The following is a 24,483-nucleotide window of genomic DNA, read 5'->3' as shown; positions in this document are numbered from 1 at the left end:
AACAGAGTAAAACCAATAAACTTAAGGGAGGAGAAAAAGGAGACGATGTGTTAACTAGAGCTAGGCATGAAAGAGAAATTGAAAGAATCTGCAGATATGAAAATCCAGTAAAAATCTGAAGAATGTGTAGAAAGAAATAAGTGCAAACAACAAATGTGAGACATACAGTATAAGGGAAAGAGGGGTAGAAGGTAGAAGTTCCCAATGGATTTTGTGTGTGATCTGCTTTAAATAAAATCTTGCTCTGTACACTTTGTTGTCAGGTAATATACTCACTTTAATGAAATATTTAAAAATAAAAAGGGGAAATAAAGATATATATATATATATATATATATATATATATATATATATATATATATATATATATATATATATATATATAATGTTATAATTGCAGGCTTCCCCTGCTTTGTGAAGCTAATGCATTCCTGAAAACCTCTTTTGTAAGGTCCAATTTTTATTTAGCTTTTAAACTACTCTATGACTTTACATTGAAAGGAATGGCTTTTCCGTTTTTTTGTATTTTTTTCAGTTCTTTTACAATCTTTTTAAGAGTCATGACTCTCACAATAAGAGAAAAGAGGTCAAAAGCACAGCACGTGAATACAGCATCAACTGTAAGGGTGTTGTCGAGTCAGAAATACCACATGAAAACTTGACAAGCTCAAAATTACAACTCGAACAATTCAGATAAAACCGAGCAAGCTGTATGTAACATAATGCTGACCTTTCACCCTAAAACATACAGTATAACCTGGTTGTCCCAAAATGCCTTTTTTCTTGGACAAAATGTATTTGGACTGAAGTGATACATGTTCATTATGTTTATTTTGCTCTTTATTTCCACAGAAAAATTACATTTATCTTTAATTTCTTTTTCTGGCAGACTAAGTGACAAATCAACAGTGATTTTGCATTTTTCCAAATAGTCCGACTGAAGTGCAAAGGTGAAATGTTGCAGCAGGGAGTTACGAAAAGTCTGGTAGTACATGAATGCAACGGAAGACTATGATTGGGCATCACCAACTCCCAGCCGCTACCCTTCTGCAAGTTGCAGTGAGGTCTACTTGGAATGACTGTGAAAATGATCAGATGTTAGCGCCAGGGGTGCACATTGGAAAATTGTCCCAGGCTTGGTCTGCATAACTGTGAAAATTGAATTTCATTTTGTTTCATAAGATGGAAAGTGGTACTAAATGATGTTCTTTAAATATGAACATTTTCATAAGCTGGTGGTTCATAATTCAGGGGAAGCCCCTGCTAAGCGGGTAACTGCTTTTGCACTGGGAAGTATTTCTGTATTCTTGCCTTGTTATGCAGGTAACAGTCCATCAAACAAGAATGAGAAATATGTATTAACCTTTGAGAGAAGTTCATTCATGTCAGATGGTAATAATACCTCCTTATACTTAAATAAGCAGGTAGTCACTGTGTAACTATAATGTAAGTACACTATAACGTCAGACAGGATAGTGCTAAAAAGATGATAAAAAGAAGAGAAAATGCATAGAGTCTGAAATGAACAAGGCTGAAAGGGAGCAATGAATGTCAAAGAGAGCAAGATTCAAACAGTAATAAAAAGAATCTCCAAGAAAATAGGGGTCAAAAAGTGGGAACTTCAAAAAGAATGAGTGGCATAGACAGAGAAGACAAAAAACCAAAGCATGGTACACCAGCACAAGAGCTCAGACAGGTAAGTGAACATTTGTATGAAAAATTACTAAAAATACAAAGGGGAGGCATAAGAAAAGATATTTAGACAAATAAACCGATGGAAATAGGAGAGCAATGAGGGAAATTGGGCTCAAACAGCACAAACCAGAGGGTGACAGGTTCACTCAGGGTCGTGTATCCCAGTGAAAACAAAACCCATAGAAAAAACACTTATCTGATGGCAGGACATATTTAGTTGAGTTCCTTTGCATGGGCACATGGTGTGCTTGCAAGCTCTGTGTCGTGTGTGTGTGTGTGTGTGTGTGTGTATGTGTGTGTGTGTGAGTGTGAGTGTGTGTGAGTGAGGTGACCCTAACAGGAGCCAAAGAACACACAAACTGTGTTCACTTCCCTTTAACAAAATGTCAAGCTGGCAATCTAAGAACTCGGGTTTTGTGTATTAAAATGGCAACTCACAATTGCATAGCGGGCATAAATGTTGAATCAGACAAAAAGATGGGATAAAGCTGCATGGCACTTGGACAAGAACTCCTAGTGTCATGTTATCCCAGATACTGCTGCGCACAGCAACTTTGGGACTATTTCTAATAGTGAGTAAGTTAAACAATGATAATAATTATAATATCAATCAAAGGGAAGTGAACTGAACTTCATTGCCACCCACAAATAATCATGCTGTCGTGCACCAAGTACGTACTGGCAGTGAATTTAGTTTGGCCTGATGCCTAGCATGGTGTCTACATCTTGCTCTGGTTGAAGGGTGTGCCACTGGGCGATGGGGCGTCTCGGATTAGCAAGCATGTCTGACCAGTGACGAAGCTCAGTGCCTGAAGAGTTGCAGCCCACAAACACTTTGCCAATGGCGTCGTTCTTGCCCAGCTTGTCATAATCCAGGACTGTGAGGACGACCTGAACCTTCTGCCATGTGGGATAGAGAGAGAGAAGTCAGTGAGAGTTACAACAGATAGACAAGATTGACAAGCTAAAATGAAAGGGAAAAGACAACCATTGCAAGGATTCTGAGGACAGTGGTTGAAGTGCAGCTCTGCTCAATGAGACCAGCATTTTACAATTCCAATGATCAAGAATATTTTAAGCATTTTCCTATAACATTGAGCCATTTGTACATACATAAACATCAATAACCCAACTTTCCACTCCTGTCAATGTACAATAATCAAAACATACAAAATATTAAAAGGATAATGGAATTACACTAATTATAGGTTAGGATATAATCTTATATTCTATATAGGATTGTTAGTTGCTAAAAGACCATATTAATCCATATTGATAGAATGAACATTCTATAACTGCAGCCACTTAACCAGCTGCTTTGTGCAGTTATGACATGTGTATTCCTCCATCCCACCCGCTTAACCCACATGAGACAGCATCAGCACAAGTCATAAAACAAACCTGGATAGGAAATCACTCCACTGCTCCACTGTAAGGAGCATACAGCTAATGGGGCAACTGACAGCTCTCACGTGGGATATGGAGAGTGGTATAAAGAGGACAACCCCGAGAAAAACCCACAGAAAAGCAGAGAACATGCAAACTCCACCAAGACAGTGAACAGAACAGAGTTTATACCCAGTCTCCTGGAGCTGTGAGGCCACGGTGCTAACTACTGTGCCACTGTACTTTCAGAACAACTGGCCTCAAAGTGTCTATTCTGGCAGTTAAAACCTAATGTGGACTCGCAGTGACAATTCCTACAGTGAAACTGTGCAGGCTGACATACATGGTGGCAAGTAGAGATGCCCTATTGTCTGATAAAAACGGGGCTATGAATTAACTGACAATGACAAAAGTGGCCTTTAACTGGTGCAGTTGCGTTTGCATACAATGTGTTAATGCACCATCCACAATTGAATGTCTATAGGATCGAAACAAGTTCTTTTGGTTTGTCGCTGTGACACCCCGTGTAGTGGGAATTGGAATCACCAGCCTACACTCTAGGTGTCTAGTATGTGGGACCGAGCGTGACCAGGATGATGGTGTAAGACAGGGAGACACAGACACAGACACAAAAAGGGTTGGGTTTTTTGAAAAAGAAAGTGAGGTTTTATTTACAGGTGCACTTAAAGAAAATAATCAAAAATAATGTCCTGCGGAATTTATATATTAAAACACAGTCCAATGCCGCAAAGGACACTCAAAATCAGTAATGGAGCCCAAAATGACTATATACAGTATTTACAGTGCTTCCTGAAAGTCCCAAAAGAAAAAGAATACTGCACGCAAACTTGTGGAATCCAAATATATACATGCAAGGCAAAATGTGAAGCGGTCTTCCTCCACAGTGATCCAAGTCAGGAAGCTGCTCCTCCAAACAGTGTATAATACAGAATTCACTCAAAAATATTCAAAATACAGAAAAAAAAGAGTATATACAAAAATAAACAGTGCACCACTAACGACAACCCAATAAATACCTCCACCAATGTTAATCCAGAGATATTTATATGAAAAAAATATTTACAAAAACAAAGCACAAGCCGTAATGTTGTTCTGTCAGGTACCTTTCTCTAAGAAGATCTAGTCAGAAAGAACCCCCTCTAGAGGCCACGATTCCCTTTTGTATTCGGGCGCCCTACGCTGACCAATTAAACCGCTGTACGTCATCCCTCCCGGGGTACGCGATGACGTGAACAAGTTTGCGAAAAGCTGCGTCTACTATCCCACATAATTGCTATAAAAATCGAGCAGCCGGCACGCGCGCGTATAGTTGTGCCGGCTTTTCAGACACGGACTGCACTTCATGCCTTAAGTGAACGTAAGCACTTTCCATTTTTTCCTCCTTCCCTTGAGCTACAATAACTAATATTGAGGCGCTTCACACTTTCTTTTGGTCTTTTAGAGTTATGATGTCGCGGGAGGCACATGCAAGAGTGGAGGACCGACAATGCCATCCCGGCCGGTCAATGGCAAGGCTGTCTCTCCAGGCTACATGAGATCCACCGCAACACTCCCCAAAAGACGCTAATATCGTCAGCGAAGACATCTGTCTGCACTATATAAATGAAAAAGGCAAGTTTCCTTTCTTTATACCTTTTTTCCTCAAACAAAAGCCTCCCTTTTTACACAGCAGAGGACGCTAAACTAATTTTATTTAATTAATGGTAATGCCAGTAAGGCACATTACCACAGTCGCACATCTGAAAACTCACTTCTCTCAGATATCAGCTCATCACTTACTGAAACATACCAGAAGAAATAACAGCATTATAACAAAAACACAAGTTACATTTCATAGTTTTCTCCTTAAAACCATTGCTAAAGCCTTGAAAACAATACCCTCTAGGCACAGATAGAGGAACCGCGATCTGCTCATGATGAAATTACAGCTGATGGACTAATTCTTGGAAAGGCCAGATACAAAAGTAACTAAAATGATCAAAATCGCTATGACAAGTTCCCTTGCAAAGGTTAATCAAATGAGGCTGAGTGCCAATTGGCCATGTGTGTCAGCTATAAAAGACGTCCAACAAATAAACTTCAGTGTGTGAGTTAAGCAACTAGCAGAATTCCAGAGAGACCATACAGTCAGTGTCCATCAGTCACAAAAACTGCAAACTTATTTCATGTGTCAAGGGGGGGGCATTTTCAAAAATAATGACACTTTGCAGCATTGGTCACACGTTGAAGGACTCCAGAAGGAATAGAGTGACACTTCACAAGGAATCTACTAAGTGCTTCTAAAGTACAACCTCAAAAAACACCACAGAATTGAATTAGCACTTCTCTGTCCCTGAACAACCTCTGTGTCAACAGAAGCTGCACATTGTGAGTTTACAGATATGGAATTTATGGCATCTTGTATCTATAGCCAGTGCACAGAGATGCACAACCTGGTGTAAGGAGCACAAACCTGGACCACTGAGTAATCAAAAAAGTTGTCTTTAACAATGTTTCCTACATCTGGACAAGTTTCTGTTTGGAGAAAGTCAAAGGAAATTTGGGCTTCCATCCTCCCATTTTCTGAACCTGCTTATACAGAGCAAGGTCACAGAGACAAGGATGCCCTCACCTACAATATCTAATGACAACTGTTGAACATAGTGGGGGATCCATAATGGTATGAGCAGCTGTTGTTTTGGCAGCCATTGCTCTGCGTGGTTTTATAACAGTCAAGAAATATGATGCCAAACATTGATACAATGTTGTTCCCTTGTTCCAGAGTTATCATGGCACCAAACCCATGCTAAACTAGTTCAGGAATGATTTTGGGAACACCTGGATGAATCCAAATACTGTCCTTCCTGACCTCCATAACTTCCAGATCTGGACATCACTGTTTTTTAATGTAATGTTTTAATGTATAGCAATTTCCGCCTCCTTCATCTCTCATAGAGCTGGGGCTACACACAGTTCAGGACTTGTATGACGGCACTCCAAGAAGGATAGAAGTGGATCTAAATGCAAAAGGGGATTCTACTCCTTATGAGGTCTTTATTGCTAATACAGCTTCATTTTTACAGTTATTTTTTCCGCTAAACAAAGAGGAAAAAAGTGAATGCTGAAAAAAAAAAATACAAATATACGGCCTCAATTGAAGAGTACTTTTTGAAAGAATCATACAAAGAAAGAGAAAAAAATCAAAACACCACAAAAGTAGGAGGAAATCTGGTGGAAATCATGAGAAGGTATCATGAGTAGCAAGGTGGTATGAGGTGGCCCTGGTTTAGTTATCTCAGTGGAACTTGCACGTTCTCCTCTTGTCTGCTCAGATTTTCCTTCCACACTCAAAACACATGTCTGTTGGGTTAGCTGGCAGGTTTAAAATGGCCCTGTGAGTGTGAAGGAGTGAGTGAGTGTGTCCGTTATTCCAGAGTTGGATTCTTTCTTGACTCTGATACCGTTGATATAGGCAGCAGCCTCTCTGACCCTGAACTGCAATAAATAAACAGACTAAACAATGAACAGATGTTTGGATAAGAAAAAATAAAAAGGTTTTCATTTCTGGTCCCTTATTTAAATCTGCTTGGGCTCCAAATGTAAAGGTATACATTGCAACAAATTATGATGCTTATGCAAAGGGATCTGTGAAAGTGCAAGCCTTTATAGGCAATATACACTATATGCTATGAAAGAAATGTAGTTTTTTAAAATTGCTACTATTGCACATTGATATAAAACTCTTTTATTGTTTTTTTAGCACTGGGACTTAAAAGAAAGCTCTCCACCTCACCTGAGGAGAGGAGATGGACGACACTTGCCTGGGAGGAGTGGAAGAGAAAGAGAGAATAAAGGATTGTGCTTTGTGAAAAGCAGTCTGTTAAAGGTACACTGCTCAATTAAAAAACTTATTTTGAAGCCGGGGACTTGTGTCTGAGGTTTGGGGCTTGGTGCCACCCTCTAGCGGTCACACATTCATATGCTAAATATTCTCTTTTATAGTCATACTCCATAAAGCCTTTGAAGCCTTTGTCTAACAAAGGATTGTCAACACCACCATTGCTGCATTGTTTGTTGTGCTCCATGGGCGTCTTTGTTAAATAAATTTCTTACATGTTCCTGGAGTCTGCAGAACCTTTTTATCTAAGTAGAACCCAGGATCAAGATATTTTCCCTGTCAAAGGTCATGCTTATCATAGTGTCAGCAAAAACCAAAGAAGAACTAGAGGTGGGCAAGAAGGCAAATTACCTGGATTTGTTCAAATGGGACCTCAAAACTGAAGGACTCATTATAATAGGGATTAAGCGTGTTTTTCTTTATGGTTGTTTTCTTCTTCTTGAGTCGCTTGCCATTTTGCATCAGATGGATCTTCACATACGGATCTGCAGAGAAAGTTAGTGAGAAGAGTTCAGGAGACTGAGGGTGCAGGGCAAATAGCATTAGTGGCAACTACACTGTCTCAATGTTCATGCCGGCTCAGCCATGTCCTGTTGTTGACTTTCACTGGATATGGCTAAATAAAAACAACGAAAGACAGATTATGAAACTATCTCAGAGATATAGACAGACAGGCAGACATACCGAGTCTATGCAGAAACATACAGCAGATACATTGAGAATCTACTCAGGTGGATCACATGAATTAACTTCAGTAGTTTTAGTGTTTAGAACTTAGACACTGATTATATTGCATCAAGTCAAAATGAAACACAGGCTGGTCAAGAAAAAGTGATTTGATCACAATGTGATGGAGTTAATAAACAGCTGGAATGTGTTTGGACAAAGATGGTGGAGGAGGACTAGGTACTGTCTGTCCAAACAGACCAACGTTGATAATCGTCTGCTGACTCTGGTCAGGTGTGTTTGGTCAGGAAACACTTAAATGTTTGCAGAGCTGAGGGTCCCAAGGACATGGATTAAAAGACCCCACCTCTGTGACAGGAGGGCCTGTACCTGAAGCAGCACTGAGTACTGTTCACCTGGGTCACTTGTGGAAATCTGGAATAAAGCTTTTGAATCATAACCATTTCTTTCATTTTTAAATGAAAACTTAAGAATGTTTTCACTAACACAAACCATTAAAACTGAATGAAGAGAATGATGCCGAATAATGAGTGAATTTTGCAAGGCGTACATGATCAGATTATATAGCAGAAAACAATAATATAATGTATAAATAACAAATCATTTGTGATGGGGTAACTTTATCAAATCAAAATTTACTTGAATAAAAATACACTAAACGAGTTTAATATTTAGATGTTGAAACCATGCAGAACTGCAGGCATGGTTAAAGCAAACTATTTATATGAATTCTTACTTCACAATTCGAATGAGCCTCCAATGTATCAAAAAACAGACTAGTGTGGACATTTTCTGCTGTTGATTCTAAGAAGCCACAAATAAATAGAAAGAGTGAAAGACAGGTCAAGACAGACAGGTTTATGAAAGGTGCTGTATTACACAGATAGAGAAATGCACAAAATACCAAAGACAGACACACAAAGACATCATCTGGTTCTTGAATATAACCAACCATAGATAAACAGAAATAAACACAAACATACAGAGTACATAGACAGATCATCAACTATAAAAAGATTAGATAGACAGACAGACAGACAGACAGATAGACAGACAGATACCGATTCTATGCAGACAGATAGATACCAGACAGCCCCCCTACATCCATCTTCTTGAGGTTTTTGGCCTCCAGGACAATCACCGTCAGTTTTCCTGCGGTCGGCACATAGCGGAGGGAGAAGCAGATATCTCCAAGCTTCTCTTGCTGCAGAGACAGACAGAGAGTGAGGAGTTCCCACTGACAGACTAAAGGACAAAGGAAGTTAGGCAGACTAAAAGAGGGGTACAGACTGCTCATGCTTCATTTGATGGGACACTGACAGGGCTAATAACTTCCCTGGCAGTCACCTTGGCCTTGTGGAGGTTTTACTCTCAGCTTATTCTTACTTGTGGCTGCTATGTTCAACTGATTATATACTTTCAAATCCATGTGGACTGCAAATGCTTGCACTAAATAATATTATTCTATTTATTTATTTTTAACTGAAAATGTGATCCCAGGGTTTTCATTCTTTGCTGATGTCCCACACAGAGAAAAAACACCCTTGCCTCACCTCCTCTTTTTCAGCGCTTTGCAGGTCTCTCCATTCCTCAATCAGGTGTGCCAGGTCCACTTGGTTCATGGGGATGCGCACCTCTCCTATAGCATCATGTTTGGAGAATCGGTCAAAGTCATATACAGCCATCACTAGGGTCTTTCCACCAAGCTCTGCATAGGGGATCTGTGGAGGAATGAAAGCAGAGGACGTGTGGAAGACAAGAGAGCAATGAAAATCTTAACAGCAACCATAGAACAAATAGAAGAGAAGAAAGCAGGACCCTAGAGGATTACAAGAAGACCTTTAATGCCAGGAGCTGGAGTCCAATGTAGTGTCCAAGGTTTAAGAGACGGCTGGCAGCTCAACCCGACCGGAATGCCCTTGATATAGAAGGATGGGGGAAGGCAGCATTTTTAGGACACTGCCTCCCCGAAGATGCTAGATGGCACCTCCCCTGGAGTGTAGTGGTGCCCCAGATTCCCACAGGGCATCCTGTGGCTTGGAGTTTGGTATCTTAGCCCTGTTGGGTGCCAAGGGTGCTGCCAGGGGGTGCTGTGGAAGGATGTTAGGAGATAATGTTCTCGCCTAGCCCAGAAGTACTAACAAGTCATGGGAATGGAAGCCCAGAAGTACTTCAGAGATGATTAAAAAAACTTAAGTTCTCCATCTGACCCGGAAGTGCTGGCAGGTCATGTGGACAGAAGAGCAGAAGCACTTCCTGGTTGGACACTATATAAAGGACTGCCGTGAACCCACAGGCAAGCCAGAGTCGGGTGGAGGTGGATGAAGCTTGCTGGGAGGTATGGAGGAGAAAAAGATAGAAAAGATTTGTGTTTGTGCTTGATTATTTGCCTGTTTACTGTGGCTGTGCTGCTAAAGAAGTAATAAGAAATAAAAACGATCTTGGTGCTTTTACCTTGTGTCCTGCATGTCTGTCTGTTGGGTTTAAGGGGCAACAATAACCCATAGCGTCCACAAAGGATAATCCTTGATAAGGTACAAAGTGTAACTGAATATACTGTATAATGTTAAAACCCCACCTTAAAGTAAAAAGACTCATTGAAAACTGGACACAGTGTCTTCCGATGGACCTTTGTCTCATACTTCTTCTTCTTGTCAGGCAGCAGGTATATTTTCACGTAGGGATCTGACGTACCGCCGATGTCCATCGCCTGGAGGTCCTTGGCTTGAAGGATGCCCACAATGAGCTGCCGGAGAGATGGAGGTGTTTATTGTCATCCTGACTACTTATGAGATTTTTGCCATTGTTTAAACTTTCTTCTCTGTTGTCTCTCATGACAAATATTTCAAGGCATAGTCCTACCAGCAGTATCTCTGTCCACCTGTCTTCTATAAAGCTGGAAATTGTCAAGCCCTTCTGTCCCTTTTCTATCCTCTACAGTGCCAAACACACATCTTTTTCCACTGACAGCCATATTTAGTGGTAATGCTAGTGACCAAATTCTACACATATCTGTGTCTCATTTCCATAGTGCTTATGATATTTATATATTTACGGTTATGTTGGAATTAAATAATTATTACCTGCATTTGTATGTCAAATGAGGAAAATATGGTATAATACAGTATATACAATTGACATTCAACATGCAATTTTATGATCAGCTTATTTTGTGAACTTGTACATTCAGTGCTGGATGGGGTGCCAATGTGCTGGAGGGCAAAATCAGTCAATAAATTACCAGAGTCAATTTATAGACACCAGATAGACACATCTTTAGAAACTGGAGTCCCAGGAGAAACCTCAAAGGTAGAACACCTGCAAAGTGACTTGGCCAGGATATTTTTAGATTTTAAGCACTTTTACCATAAAGCATAGAGCTATCCCAAAATCTGTGTATACAAGGGGGTGTTAACAACTCAAATAAAAAGTAAAATGTGCAGTTCACCCTGATAGTAGGCCTGAAGGTCCCATTGCGGTGTTCTACACACCACCAGCGACACGTATCCCTAGAATAAATTCTGAGCTCATTAGTCTGTTGTGGTCTGGTCAGGGTGCAGTGGCCTATTGGGAAAATTCTTGATGTTTTCATCTAGAGCACACCCATTATTTCAGCACTTCGAGGGAACACATTTACAAAGAGTGGGACCACCTTGCATTTAGCAGATGGCCCTGTATATTTGCCCACCTGTCCTGCCTGGAAGTCATAGTCCAAGGAATACTGAAGTGTTCCAAGCTTCTCTTGTTCTGGCCTCTTCTCATCCAGACCTGCGTCCAGGTCCTCTACGTCTGGTTGCACCTGTGGATATACACAATACATTTATTGAAGACTTTGAATGAGAAGACAGGTTTCTATCTGCCTGTGTGTAGCCATTTGTTTTAATGAAACATGGCAGCTCAGAGGAATATGTAAGACTATAGCATCAGAGTCATCGTCACTCTTCTGTTTAGAGTGGGTGGCATCATTAGGTGAACTCTAAAAAACAGGGTAGAGTGTTCTTCTTATTAATGACAAAAAATGAATGAGGTGAATCTTCACATTGGCCAGAAAGACAAATGGATTTCAAAATAAAGTTAAATTTTAATCGGGAGAATTGGGGATCAAACCATCAAAACTCAAAACAGAACCCAAATTTGTAGTCAGAATTCAAATAGGAAAAAAAAGATGAGAGAACCAGAAAACCCAAATAAAATTTGAAAATGCTTTCCTTTGAGAAATTTTGCAAAGTAATTGACTTCAGGATAAGCACTTTATAGTCAATAAACTGAGACCATTTGATGAAGTCACTAGTAACCAGATGGCAACCAGTCAACACAACTGTAGAAAATAGCAGTTCCCATAATGAAACAAAAAGACATTACAGGAATGCACAAATAAATTGAAAATAACTATGAATTAAAAAACTGATATCAGGAATATATTTCTAGCATCAGACACTAATGCAAATAATTAAATCCCAATGAAGAAGAAAGTCAGACATGGCAGAAAATAGCACAGAAGACATTTCCAAGTATTAAAAAGATGAAATAACAGATCTGTTTGGTTTGGTAGAAGTTATCTTGTCAAAAAAAATAGTACTTATTAGGGTTTCTTAATCTACTGGTCATGACCCAAAATGGGTCGCTGGTTGCCGCTGTTGGGTTGTAAGTTACTGTTGTATTTAATGGTAATGGGTTGCAGATGGTTTGCAAAATGGGTTGTGGTAGGTCATCGCAGGTTGATTAAGCAATCGACATTTCTCCGATGATCATTAACCACCTCCCAATCATTGTCAATGATTCTCAAAGGTGGACCCTGCTCTCCAAGTGGGATCTCTCCCCCACACTGACAATCGTCCAGGTATTCAACAAATAATGGGTCTCAAAGACACAAAAAACTGAGAGATTGGGTCGCAACAAAAAAAGTTTAAGAAACACTGCTACTTATTATTCCAGGGAAAACAAACTGGAACCAGAAGCAGACCATTTAAGGTGATCAATGGATGAAAAAAATATCGAATCTCTGTAACCAATCTCTCCAGTCCTTGTGGTCTAGACTAAAGTTATCACAACAGGGTAAAGTACCTTTAGATGTTTCTGCCACATTTAACATAGGTGCTTCAATACAGTACAGTATGTCTGATAAATTTGCTCCATCAAAATTCTTTTAGTTGAACAGTAACTGTGCATTTCAGGACCCTAGGAGAGGATGTTAGTTTACCTTCTTCACGCAAATGATTGTGGGAACTGGAAACAATCTAACAAGTCATGTAGCCGAAGCAAAAAGTTTAACAACTTTTGAAGGGTATCTGACTGAGATATTGGGTCAACTTGGCTAATACCTAAGTAACCAAAGTCTCATTTTGCTTGTTAACATAATCATTTTGTTAAAGTCTGAATCAACACATGAAATTTTACTTACTGTTTTAGAGATGTATCAGAGTTTTTCAAAGATTTTAATTGGTGGTATCCATAGGGAATGGCTCTTGGGATACATAAAAGGAGTTCAGGTCAACGGAATTGGATTCAGTTGTTTTCTTATGAAATACATTGTTAATAACTTGTAATACTGGGGGTCTTTAATGTTTCATTAAATTAATGTGTTTTAGTCAAATTTATTTAATTCATACAAAAGAACCTGGATGGGCCACCTCATATCGGGACCCAAGTGCTGCTGTGCAGTGGGCGATGCCTCAGCACCACACCAGTTCCAATCCCCAAGAGCCCTGACCCCACTGGCTGTCTTTCAGTTTATAGTTTTCCTGTGATGAAGCTCCTGAGGGTTTTCCCTCATCCCCTTCATAACGCAGGCAGTCTTTCTTTTTTTTTTTTTTATTTATTTTTTATTAATTTTATTGTAATCATTCCATACAAATCGATCAATTTTTACAAAAAATAGGATTGAGAACAAGTCGACCTCTACACCTGAGAGAGAGAGCATGGCCAACGGGGTAAAACTTAAGGCTTTGTAAACATACCTAAATTGATGAGTTTGACAGGCCAATAGAGATGAATGGAGAAGAAAAAGAAATGCGGAAATAATTGCTTCCTCGGTGCTTTAGGAGCTTATTCTGAAATATTATTGATTAGATCCTGCTATGTTCTGAAAAAAATCTGTACAGATCCTCTAGCTGAGTATTTGATTTTTTCCAATTTCAAATAGTATAACACATCAGTTTCCCAAAGACTTAAAAGAGGAGAGTTAGGATTCTTCCAGTTTAGCAAAATAAGTCTGTGTGCCAAGAGTGTAGTGAATGCAATCACAGTTTGTTTGTCCTTCTCCACTTCGAGCAGCCTTCCTTTGGGCAGCTACAGCAGAGATAGTACCACGGAGAGCAGAAAGGAGTCCTTGTTCTTTTTGGAGTTTTTATGGTGGCTGGAATGCCAATCTTGTCACCAACCACAAAGTTTTCTTTGCAATTTTGAGGACCACTTGCAGGGCGAGACACAGTTTAATGCCATACTCAAGACAACAGGTTCCAGGCCTTTAATTACATCTTGGGTGCAGCCATCAGCAGTGTGTCTGTCTGTGGAGAGAATGTTGACCTTGTCGAGAGGTTTACTTACCTCAGCAGTAACATTCATGTCTCTGGTGACTCTTCCTATGAAGTCAGTAGACAGATTGAGAGAGCATGGGGGGTCATGAGTTCGCTGGAAAGGGGTGTGTGCTGCTCCGGATATCTCTGCAAAAGGACTTGACTTTGTATTGAAAGGGAGGTTGCTTATGGAGCTCTGGATGAGGCACATTACCTATATTGTGAGGGAGCATCAGTTGCATCACTACGGCCATGTGGTGAGATTCCCAGAAGGTGATCCGACTTGTGGGATCCTCATTGCTGAGGACCCGAGTGGCTGGCTGGATTTTCTGTAGGGTGGGACTGGACTGTGTGTCTGCCTGATTTAGGGTTGCCAGCTGGGATCCTGAGCTGTTTCGTTGTGTAGTGGAGGTGGAAATGTGCGGTACCAATGCATGCTCCACCAACCTGACTTGATACAAAAGAACTCCACCTACTGTTTCTTTATGGGATTTTCCACTACAGGTATACATGGTGGTTAAGAATGTAGATCTTACTTAAGATGATGTTTTATTGTACTGCACAGAGGCACTGAGTGTTAAAATGGAAAACCAAGCCACACTTAGGTTGTAACCTTGGCAAATGCTGTTCACCACCATGAAGAGAAAGAGGAACTAAAGTTTCTAAAGCCAAGAATTCTTAAACTTTACTTTGTCTTTATTAGTCACATAAGCACCACTATGAAATATCCAGTTCCATCCACTAAGAGCAGTGTAGCAATGTGACGTTTCACTTGTTATCTCAATCATGAATATTTCACCTTTTTCTAATCCAGTACATTTTAATGGTATGAAGAAACAGAAATAAATAACAAGGCCAAAAAATAAATTAAAATAATTTCTTATTCATCAGAAGTCAATTTTCCTGCAGTGGTGTGGCAAGGGGTGGTCTGCCTCGGGCAGCACATTTTTGGGTGTAGCATAAAAGGCCAAAAGGCTCAGTACAATTCGTGTGTAAGCAGCAGGGTCTGGAAAAATACCACTCATGAATGAAAAAAGTAAAATTCTCTGATTTTTTCAACAAATGCTTCAAAAATAATTTTCAGACTGTCCTTCTGTGACCGCATCAGACACAGCAGTTGAAATACTAATTTCTAGGAAGATAAAAAACTAATTTACAATTGCTAATTTTTTTTCGTTATCAATCTGAATGTGTTCTTGCTCTGCGCAGAAAACATCCCCACTTATCACGTGTATACTACACTGGTTTTGGTTTTCGTAGTGTAATTATATTAAACTAATAATTAGAATACGGCTTATCAGTCAGTCTATACCATATTGTCTAGTTGATGCTTATAAATAATTATATGTGAAAAATTATTGCTGTTTCTTTATATATGAATAAATCTAAACAAAATTTATCTTCATTTGTCTGTATATGTCATTTTAATTTTCTGTTTAAATAGGTTAACATATTCAGATATGTTGGAGGGCGGCAAATTGAAGCACCACCCCACCCCGAGCGACGCAAACTCTAGCTGCGCCATTGTTATCCTGTTAAAAGTGTTGTTGACTTCAGTAAGGAAGACTGAAGTTTCAATGTAAGGTGATTGTTTAGCACATGCAAGTACAGTGGAACCTCGGTTCACGAATGTCTCGGTTCATGTACAAATCGGTTTACAACCAAAAAGTTCGCCAAACTTTTGCCTCTGTTCATGACCACACACTCGGTATACGAACAAGCCAGTTTCCCTTTCAGTTTGTACGTGTTCAGTCTCTCCCTGTGCACTTCCTGTGCAGCGAGCGATCAAGAGAGCACAACACACATACAGGCACGCGAGAGAGAGACACACACACACAGGCGCACGAGAGACACACACACACACAGGCGCGCGAGAGAGAGAGACACGCACACACGAGAGAGAGAGCTGGATGCATAAGGTAGAGAATGCAGTTAAAGAATGCACTGGGCTTGTTTTTGTCTTCAGTTCTGTTTACAGCGATCGGTTCGTAGCGTGCATTGTTGCAATGTTACTTTTCTTGGTGGTTTATTAAATTACGGATTTTTCAAATGTTCATTTTTTCCCTGTGCTTAAAACTCATTAAAAAAAGTGTTTTTAGTGAGCGGTTCTTAGCGCTATAGCGCAAACTATTGCAGTGTTAGTTTTCTCTGTTGTTCAAGGTTTTCTCAGTGTTATTCAATGTTTTTACATTTAGTTTACTATTACCCTGTGCATTCTATGCTATTAATTAACTATATTTGTGCTTAAAATCTAAAAAAAATATATATATTTACATACAGTTTGTACGGTCTGGAACGGATTAATTGTATTTACATACAATCATATGGGGGAAACTGCTTCGGGTCACGACCAAATTTGGAACAAATTATTTGGAACGGACAGATTTGGAATGAATTACAATATGGTTGTGAACCGAGGTTCCACTGTAAGACTTTCATTGTATACTCTTAAAAATAATGATTCTTTAACAACACTTTATGGTTCTTTTTTGGGTTGTGTGGTTTCGCATAGAACTATTGCTTGACCAAGCACCATTTTGTTCTGGGAAGGGTTCTTTGTATACAGTGCGAAACTGGTTCTCTGTGCTATGAAAAACTTCCTAACAAGCTTAAATCTTCAATGTATGGTAGGCTGTTGGGCACTAACAGATTAAGAAAACCTGAATTTAGCCAGTGCTACTGTATGCAGCAAGTGTCCTTCTAAAATTGTGACCCACTGGTATTTCACAAATCTGTTACCATCTAGTCATAGTTATAGTGGTGTTATGGACTAAGGAACTGCATATCCCACCTGACCCTTTGGTGTTGCACTATTGGACAGTTTCTGGACAGTGGCTAGGTAGGAATAGGGCCTGTCAAGGGAGCATGATGTATAGGGTGGGTGCTACACCCAGTAAGTTGGGAAAATTTTGGTAGAATGAGGGGAATGGAATGTTGTGAGTCAAATAAGGATGACGAATGTGTTGGGAGATAACAACAATATTAAAAGTAAGGTTTGCCCATCATTTTTACTTGATCTGAGTCTGTGTGTGCATCATGCAATAAAGCTTGATTCAACTGCCATTCCTGAGACTCCATGTGCATTTCTTGGGAGAGAGGGTGTCCCCTGACCCTCCACAACATATTCTTTGTCTCTGTGTGAAAGTGGTGCTAGTCAGTCCAAGGCCAGGTGCGTTCCTGAGATCCCCACCAAAAAAAAAATAAAGCAAATCACTACATAGTTATTTACTGTTTGGAACCTGTTACAGATCTAAATAAATTAAAGGTTTTTCTGGAACCTTCATGTGGATGAGTTTTTTGGGAACCAATGGCATTGCTCTGATGAATCATTCTGGCACTTTAATTTTTTAGAATGTACAGTGTACACACAATGATAATGGACTAAAAAACATATACAAATTTCATAAATTAAGCATACACAGCTTTCAGGATTTCAATTGCCATGACAAACTGGAGCAGACTGTGTTTTTTTTTTAAATTTATAATTCAAAGTGAAGGGTTTAATTATAACTTTCTTTTGTGTTAAAAGTGGGAGCGTCGACTTGAATAAATGAGCAATTTGAAAGTAAGAAATTGGCATTTTCAGTGTGCAATCAACCTTGAGCTGAACCGAGCATTTAACCAACTGTATAATGAAACATAATTACACTGAAGAGAAACCAAACATCATATTAAAAACAATTAATATTCATCTTACTTAGGCGAAGATTCAGAAGTTCAAATAATGTGCAGTGATTGCTTTTAACAAATAAAATATGCTGTAAGTTAGTTAGTGGAAAGCTGACCAAAACAAAAAAAAAACAACAGTTTTAATAAATTTAATTTATATAATACAATTAGTGATATTTTTACTTGGTTCAGTTTATTAAATGTGTACGTGTAAAGCTCTTAACTGATTGGTTACAATAAGTTTGCTGGTAAATATTAATTATTATAATGGGTTTCAGTGAGGACTGCAGTTGTCTTTCTCTGTTAGTTTTGTTCTTTTTGTCATTTTTATCATTTATCCTAAATCTCTGATCCTGGTTTACATTTTTTCCTGTTTCATCTCTTTGTGTTCAGTCCCTTACCTCATTTCTAATCACTTCAGGTTCTTAATTATCTAAACACCCTATTTAAGACGCCTGCTGCCACAGCTACCTTGCTCTGGCATTTTTTCTTAGTTTCAGGGTTCTTTGACTACTTTTAGGGTCCCCTCGTAGGTTTGTGTTGTTTTCATAGCAGTGAGCTTGACTGCTTAACTGTATCTGAAATTTATGGAAAATTGGAACAATACAATTAAAGCTGAACAATCTTAACTGATAATGCTGGCTCATTGAAAAAAAATAAAATCATTAGTTCACGAATTGCACAACACAAGTTTGGGTTACCCAATGTAATGTTTTTTGATGTTGTAGTGTGAAATTTTGCATACAAGTTGATAAATATTTTGTATGTCTTAATTTGTAAGTTAGGCAAAGCAATGTAATATTAGTATTTCATTAGTGAGAAGCATTCATATTTATCCCCCAGGATTAAGTCAGGATAGTGAATTTTACAACAGGGTTGGGTGGGAAGTGCCTCAAACAAGTTTGGCAGATGTTTCTCTGCTGAGTCTCTCAGCCAACCCACACTACAGGAAGGCCAGACAGCGTAGCTGGCAAGCTTCACGGGGGCAGGTGTGAAGGTATTGTCTGCCCCATTGGTCTGAAGTATGGCTGTTTGGAATTGGCTTGTATCAGAAGCCTTTAAGAACCATGATGTCCTATTGGCTGTAGGGGTTGGACAAAAAATCTATAAATTTGCTTGCTTTACCCCTCTCTCCCTGTCTTACCAGCTAATAAAGGAGCATCTCACACCATGAACTGAAAAGGAAAACACAATGAAGAGCACAGCTCGGCAGTCATGTTGAGACAGGTATGTGGCCTGTTCTGAGGAAAGCTGACCGAAAATGAGGACTTAACTTGAGACATTTTAAGTAACTAACAAGTCTGGGTGCCGCCTGCAACTACACCTCAGCATTTATCAGGTTGTATGGTTGCCAATATTCAAATATACTTTGCATATTATTATTATTTATGAATATTAGCAATAATACATTTAAATTGTAACTTAACTCCTGTTTGTCTTTTACTACACCTAATTGCCTAAATTTATAAATGTAGAAGGGAAGGTGGGGGGTTATAAGTTATATGGTACAATACCTTATAAACAGTCTTAAGTCTGTGAGATTTGAGGCATTCTGACAAAGGCTACATATTCCATCCATCCACCCATTATTCAACCCACTGTATCCTAACTACAGGGTCACAGGGGTGTGCTGGAGCAAATCCCAGCCAACACAGGGCGAAAGGCAGGAAACAAACCCCGGGCAGGGTGCCAGCCCACCGCAGGGCACACACACACCTAAACACCAAGCACACACTAGGGACAATTTAGGACCACCAATGCACCTAACCTGCATGTCTTTGGACTGTGGGAGGAAACCAGAGCACCCGGAGCAAACACACGCAGACACAGGGAGAAGATGCAAACTCCACGCAGGGAGGACCCGGGAAGCGAACCCGGGTCTCCTAACTGCGAGGCAAAGCTACATATTAATAATATTAATACATTAATATTAATGTATTACTCTACCAAGACAAAACATTTGGCTATAGGAGATGTGCCTGATAATGAAAGTTAAATATATATGCCCCAGAGTATTAATTTTTATCCAGGTTTGTTGTCTTCTGTTTTGTGGTGTTCAGCAGCTGCCATACAGAATGGTGTGGTGTGATCTCTTTACTTTTAATCTGGCACATTTTTAATAAAATGACATAATTGTTAAATTAACAGGGAAAGCAGCACCAGCCCCAAAATATTACACCAATTAACATTTATAAGCAACTGAGAGATTGCTAATAACATTTGTATTAGCCAATTGAAGAGCTTAAAGCAACTTGAACTTGTATTTAATCTGAGTAGTTGTTGGATTTTCTAAAATGCAGACTAAAGAATGATTGGAAAACTGAAGCCCTCCCTTGAACAACAAAGGAAAGCACACCTATGACCTCCTGGGCTGGGATTGTTTTGCTGAATCCTTATATGCAAAAGCCCTCTAAATCTCCAAAAGGACTAAGATAATAACTTTTAAAGGCAAAGAGACATCTGTTGATAACTGGAAGTATGGTCTGTTCTCAGTGAAGAATCCAACTACTCAGTATCCTTAGGTAAGGTAAGCCACAGGTGCCAAGGACTTCTGTAAAGGGGACTGTAAGATTAGAGTTCAAGTAACTACTGCACAAATTAGGGGGTAAAATAATCTCTAAACAGAAGACCCCTTTTTTCAAATGAAAGGTAAAGGTACCAAGGGTGTACTCATGACTGAGTTTATAGTTACTAAGTGATATCAGTTAGTCCCATATACCTTGAGAGATGTAAAGAAGTGTCTGTTTAGAACATTGACTGCAGGGAAAGACCTTGAGATTTAGCAAAAAAGAAATGGATAGTTTTTGAAACATATCCAGAAGAAAAGTCATAGTCTAATGCCAAAAAGAGTTGAAAACAAAGGGATTCAGATGCCCAGTTACCAAAGCCAATATCGCAAAACATAATCAAAGTCAAAAATACTAGCATGAGTCGAGACCAGACAACATTTTCAAGAAATGGATTTAATTTGAACAAAAGGGGTTTTGGAATCTGCCAATTCATCTTTTTGATGATATATTAAACTCATTGTACTGCTGACAAAGGTTACAGCCTTTGAGGACATGCCTCTAACAACACAGGAGCACAAATGGTGACAACAAAAAAGGAAGTGAAAACAGCCCAAATAAATGTATAGAATTGAAACCAAGCTGCTAATCCGCAAACAATCTAGGGTATTAAAAAAATTCTCAAAATGAGTCCAAGAACTCAAAAGAAGTGGTGGATTTCATACATAAAAATGAAAGAAAATCACAAATAATAACAGGTAGACTGTGGCAGGACTCTCTCTCAGTGTCACGTAAGAAGCACTGGTTCCCATTGAGCACCGACAAACCTGCTAACTGGTTTTCGACAAATGTGCGCCGACAAAATCGCGAGAGAGGCCAAGAGAGTGGGACGCCCTTGCTGCAATTCTTCCTACATATGCAGGGCGTGATCTTAAGGACTATCTGCGTGCCGTGCTGATGGCATGCCGCGTCTCATAATATTGACTTCTAAAATAAACATTATTATATATGCTTTAAACTAGTAATTCATATTTCATGAAACTTTTGCGATTTTGTCGGCGCGTTTTAATCGGTGCTATGTTGTCGGCGCGCAAATGACAGGTCACAAAGAAAACAAGGGAATTTTAAATGAAGGAATGGTGCAAAACCCTCTCTATGCCGATAGTATGGTTCTGTTCATCACTAACCGTAATGTATCACTGTCAGCTTTAATAAATGCATTGAATTACATGGATTTAAAATTAATCAGCAAAACGTCTGCTTTAACACTTACAGTATATTAGAAGGCTAACTGCTGACATCAATCTGGGCGCTACAGTTACTAGTAAGCTTGCTGATCTTTTTAATACCATTTGAACAGTTTGAAGGAAAGCACTAAACAAGATATCAATATATAATCAATGTTTCACCTCTCTCTAGGCAGAAGAAGTAATTTATAATGCATATTCTCTCCAAATGTGTATCTCTGTTTCAAAGTATTTCTATATTATTAAGAAACCAGTAACAGTGCACTGCACGATTATGGGCACTGAATACACTTGACTTTAGCAGTTTTCATCCTTTTTCTCTGTATGTTTAGCATTCGTTTGCTCGGAGGTTGATGCGCTTGCTGCTTCCTGAGCAGCTCATCTTCTCTTCACCCTAGTGACCCGTTGCTTCTCTTCTTTCACCTGCATCTTTTCGCACTAAAAGTGATTAAGTCAGTGTTTGTGTTGCAAATACTTAGTACATTCGCTTTAATTTTTCACTTAAGCTGGCACTTAAGTCTTCAATCTGCCTCAAGAATGATTTAAGATATAAAGAGGTAGGGGAATTGACAATGAAGGTGGTAGGGATGAGAACGGCGCCCGTATGCATGTGCTGCGTAACCACACTGCTGGCTGCTGCTGAGAGTTGATTCTACAATAAAATGAAATAAAAAGAGGAATAACCTTGGAGGTCAATCATCACCCCAAAAGCGGACAGTAGACATTACGTAGTATATGTGTTCCAAATTTCAGGTCAATAGTTCAAATGGTTTGCGAGCTACAAACAAACAGCCACCGTAGCGTATTATATATAAAGATTTTTTAAAAGATCGAAATTTATCGAAACTTGTTTTTAAGAAAAAAAAACTTTGTAATAAAAAAATCAGCTTTAAAAATATCAAAAGCAGAGAGCGGCATGGTTCTGGGTTATAAATATTCATAGTTTGAGACAATGGAAAGAAAAAAAAAATTGTTGAATATGTACCAACTAGCTGGAACTAGAAAGAAAATCTTGTCAGAAGTCCCCAGTATGTTCTATACTATGCAGTCTTATTTTTTTAGATAAGAAGTGTAAAATTTATGATCATTGCAAATTTTCCAATATCACTGTTTGGAGTTATTTCTGATGATTTTGGACTATTAGGTAATAAACTGTTTTTTATTTCCTACACTATATTGTTTGCCTGTCGACTAATTCTGCTTGGTTGTTAAGATTCTTAATGCACCCTTCAAAATTCAGTGGGAAAATGATATTTTATCTAAAACTAGAAAAAAAAAACATTTCCTTTGTGTGGAACTGTGCAGAGACTCTGAAGAAACTGGCAAATATTCATTAATGTTGTTCTAAAATAAGCCTGCTGGGCTCCTGCCAAAACCTCTGCTAAACTCCTATTGTTTTAATTAATATGAGGATGTGTGACATAGTGGGCTTCTTTATATTACTGAGGGTGAGGTTGGTGGTGTTTGTTTGGTTTATGATTACATTTACTTAATGATTACAGTTATTGTGTCTGAGTTATATGAGATTGAAATGAACATCTAAATGAACAGGCTTTTAAATATCTTAATTGTGTTTCTCTGTAACTTATGTTTGATTATTAAATTATGACACTTTTATAATGCATATTCTTTGAGGAAATTAAATATTAATAACAAAACCAATGAAAATGTGATGGAATATAGGCTTATTTTGCTGGATCACAAGAAGATACGCGATCATGGAATGAAACCCATATCTCCAAGGACATTGGAACAAAAGATATTGACTCCTCAAGCATAAAAATGGCAGGGGAAATAATGTCACTCTAAGAAAGAGTGTGGAATTTCTTTCCTTCTTTCTTTTTTATAGCAGAGAAGTTCACCCAATCCCACCTGTTTCAGCATCTGGAATATTTTGCTGACACACATTTTGAGTAAAGAACTCAAAACAGGATTGTGGGTGGAATGATTTATGGCTCCACTGCAATTCAAAGATCATGAAACTGATGGGATTCTTTTATTCAAAATTTCCAAGATGACTCTGGAGCTTTTGTCCCTGGAGTAAAAGTGATGAACCTTAAATGATTTTTGCCCTAAAAATGAGTTTCCAATGAGTCCTATAAGTGTTACTGATAAGAATTCCTTTTGGCCAGGGTAGAAATGGGTATTCAAGATAGGAGGAAAGACAACCAGACTTGATCAGATGGTACCTAGAAATCCCACAGGGAAGGCTCCTGTCCAAAGATGCCTCCAAACAGCTGAAAAGAGTTTTATTAGAAGAGCCCCATGTTGCAGAAGCAGGAACTACCTGTCATACTACATGCCTGGCCCGTAATATCTGAGTTGTGTCACCTCGCCCTCCTTGCTTGTGTGTCCCAAGGCTGACCTGGACAAGGTAGACTCCCTCCCATGTAGCAACACACATCACCCTCTCACCTTGTCAACATAACTCTGGCCAATCTCATGGACCTCCCGGATGTTGATATGAGCCCGCACTTTCTCCTTTGCTTTCTTCCCTTTCTTCTTCCGACCGCAGCACTTCCTATAGATGCAAACACAGCAGCACAGGAGCAGCAGGGCCACCAAGATGAAGGTGCAAGCTATAACCCATGATGGTACTGAGGAATGGGAAGACAGAAAGAGACATCATTTATTTATTTAAATTTCCTTTGTATAACAATTTGTAATTGTAGAAAATGACAAAAGTTGTTATTTTTATAGACGTCTCCAAAGGAGAAGAATAAAGTGGTAGGAATCAGACAAAGCATGAAAGGCAGAGAACAGGTCTACATGAGAGCCAATATGCAGGTAGCAATATAGGTATCCACAGGAAGATCCACAGCTTTTTGTCTATGCCTGTCAGAATCTTTCCAATCCACACTAAAGGCTTTGTTGTAGTC

At 39.1% G+C, this 24,483-nt stretch overlaps 1 protein-coding gene across 1 annotated transcript in view; it reads right to left on the bottom strand.

Moving 5' to 3' along the window:
• Nucleotides 1–1,274: 1,274 nt before the first annotated feature.
• syt5a (synaptotagmin Va) overlaps nt 1,275–24,483 on the bottom strand; it is a 56,642-nt gene continuing 33,433 nt past the window's right edge. The window contains exons 3-9 of the mRNA XM_039774132.1: nt 24,020–24,201; nt 11,355–11,465; nt 10,245–10,412; nt 9,220–9,387; nt 8,753–8,870; nt 7,331–7,464; nt 1,275–2,595 (exon numbers count right to left, since the gene is read on the bottom strand). Coding sequence (XP_039630066.1) covers nt 2,386–2,595; nt 7,331–7,464; nt 8,753–8,870; nt 9,220–9,387; nt 10,245–10,412; nt 11,355–11,465; nt 24,020–24,201 — 1,091 coding nt within the window. The 3' untranslated portion in view covers nt 1,275–2,385. The remainder of the gene's footprint in view (nt 2,596–7,330; nt 7,465–8,752; nt 8,871–9,219; nt 9,388–10,244; nt 10,413–11,354; nt 11,466–24,019; nt 24,202–24,483) is intronic.

Source organism: Polypterus senegalus, chromosome 13 (genome assembly GCF_016835505.1).
Source record: "Polypterus senegalus isolate Bchr_013 chromosome 13, ASM1683550v1, whole genome shotgun sequence".
NCBI classification, from domain to species: domain Eukaryota; kingdom Metazoa; phylum Chordata; class Cladistia; order Polypteriformes; family Polypteridae; genus Polypterus; species Polypterus senegalus.
The sequence above is the reverse complement of the archived record's forward strand: the minus strand, read 5'-3'. Positions and strand labels throughout refer to the sequence as shown.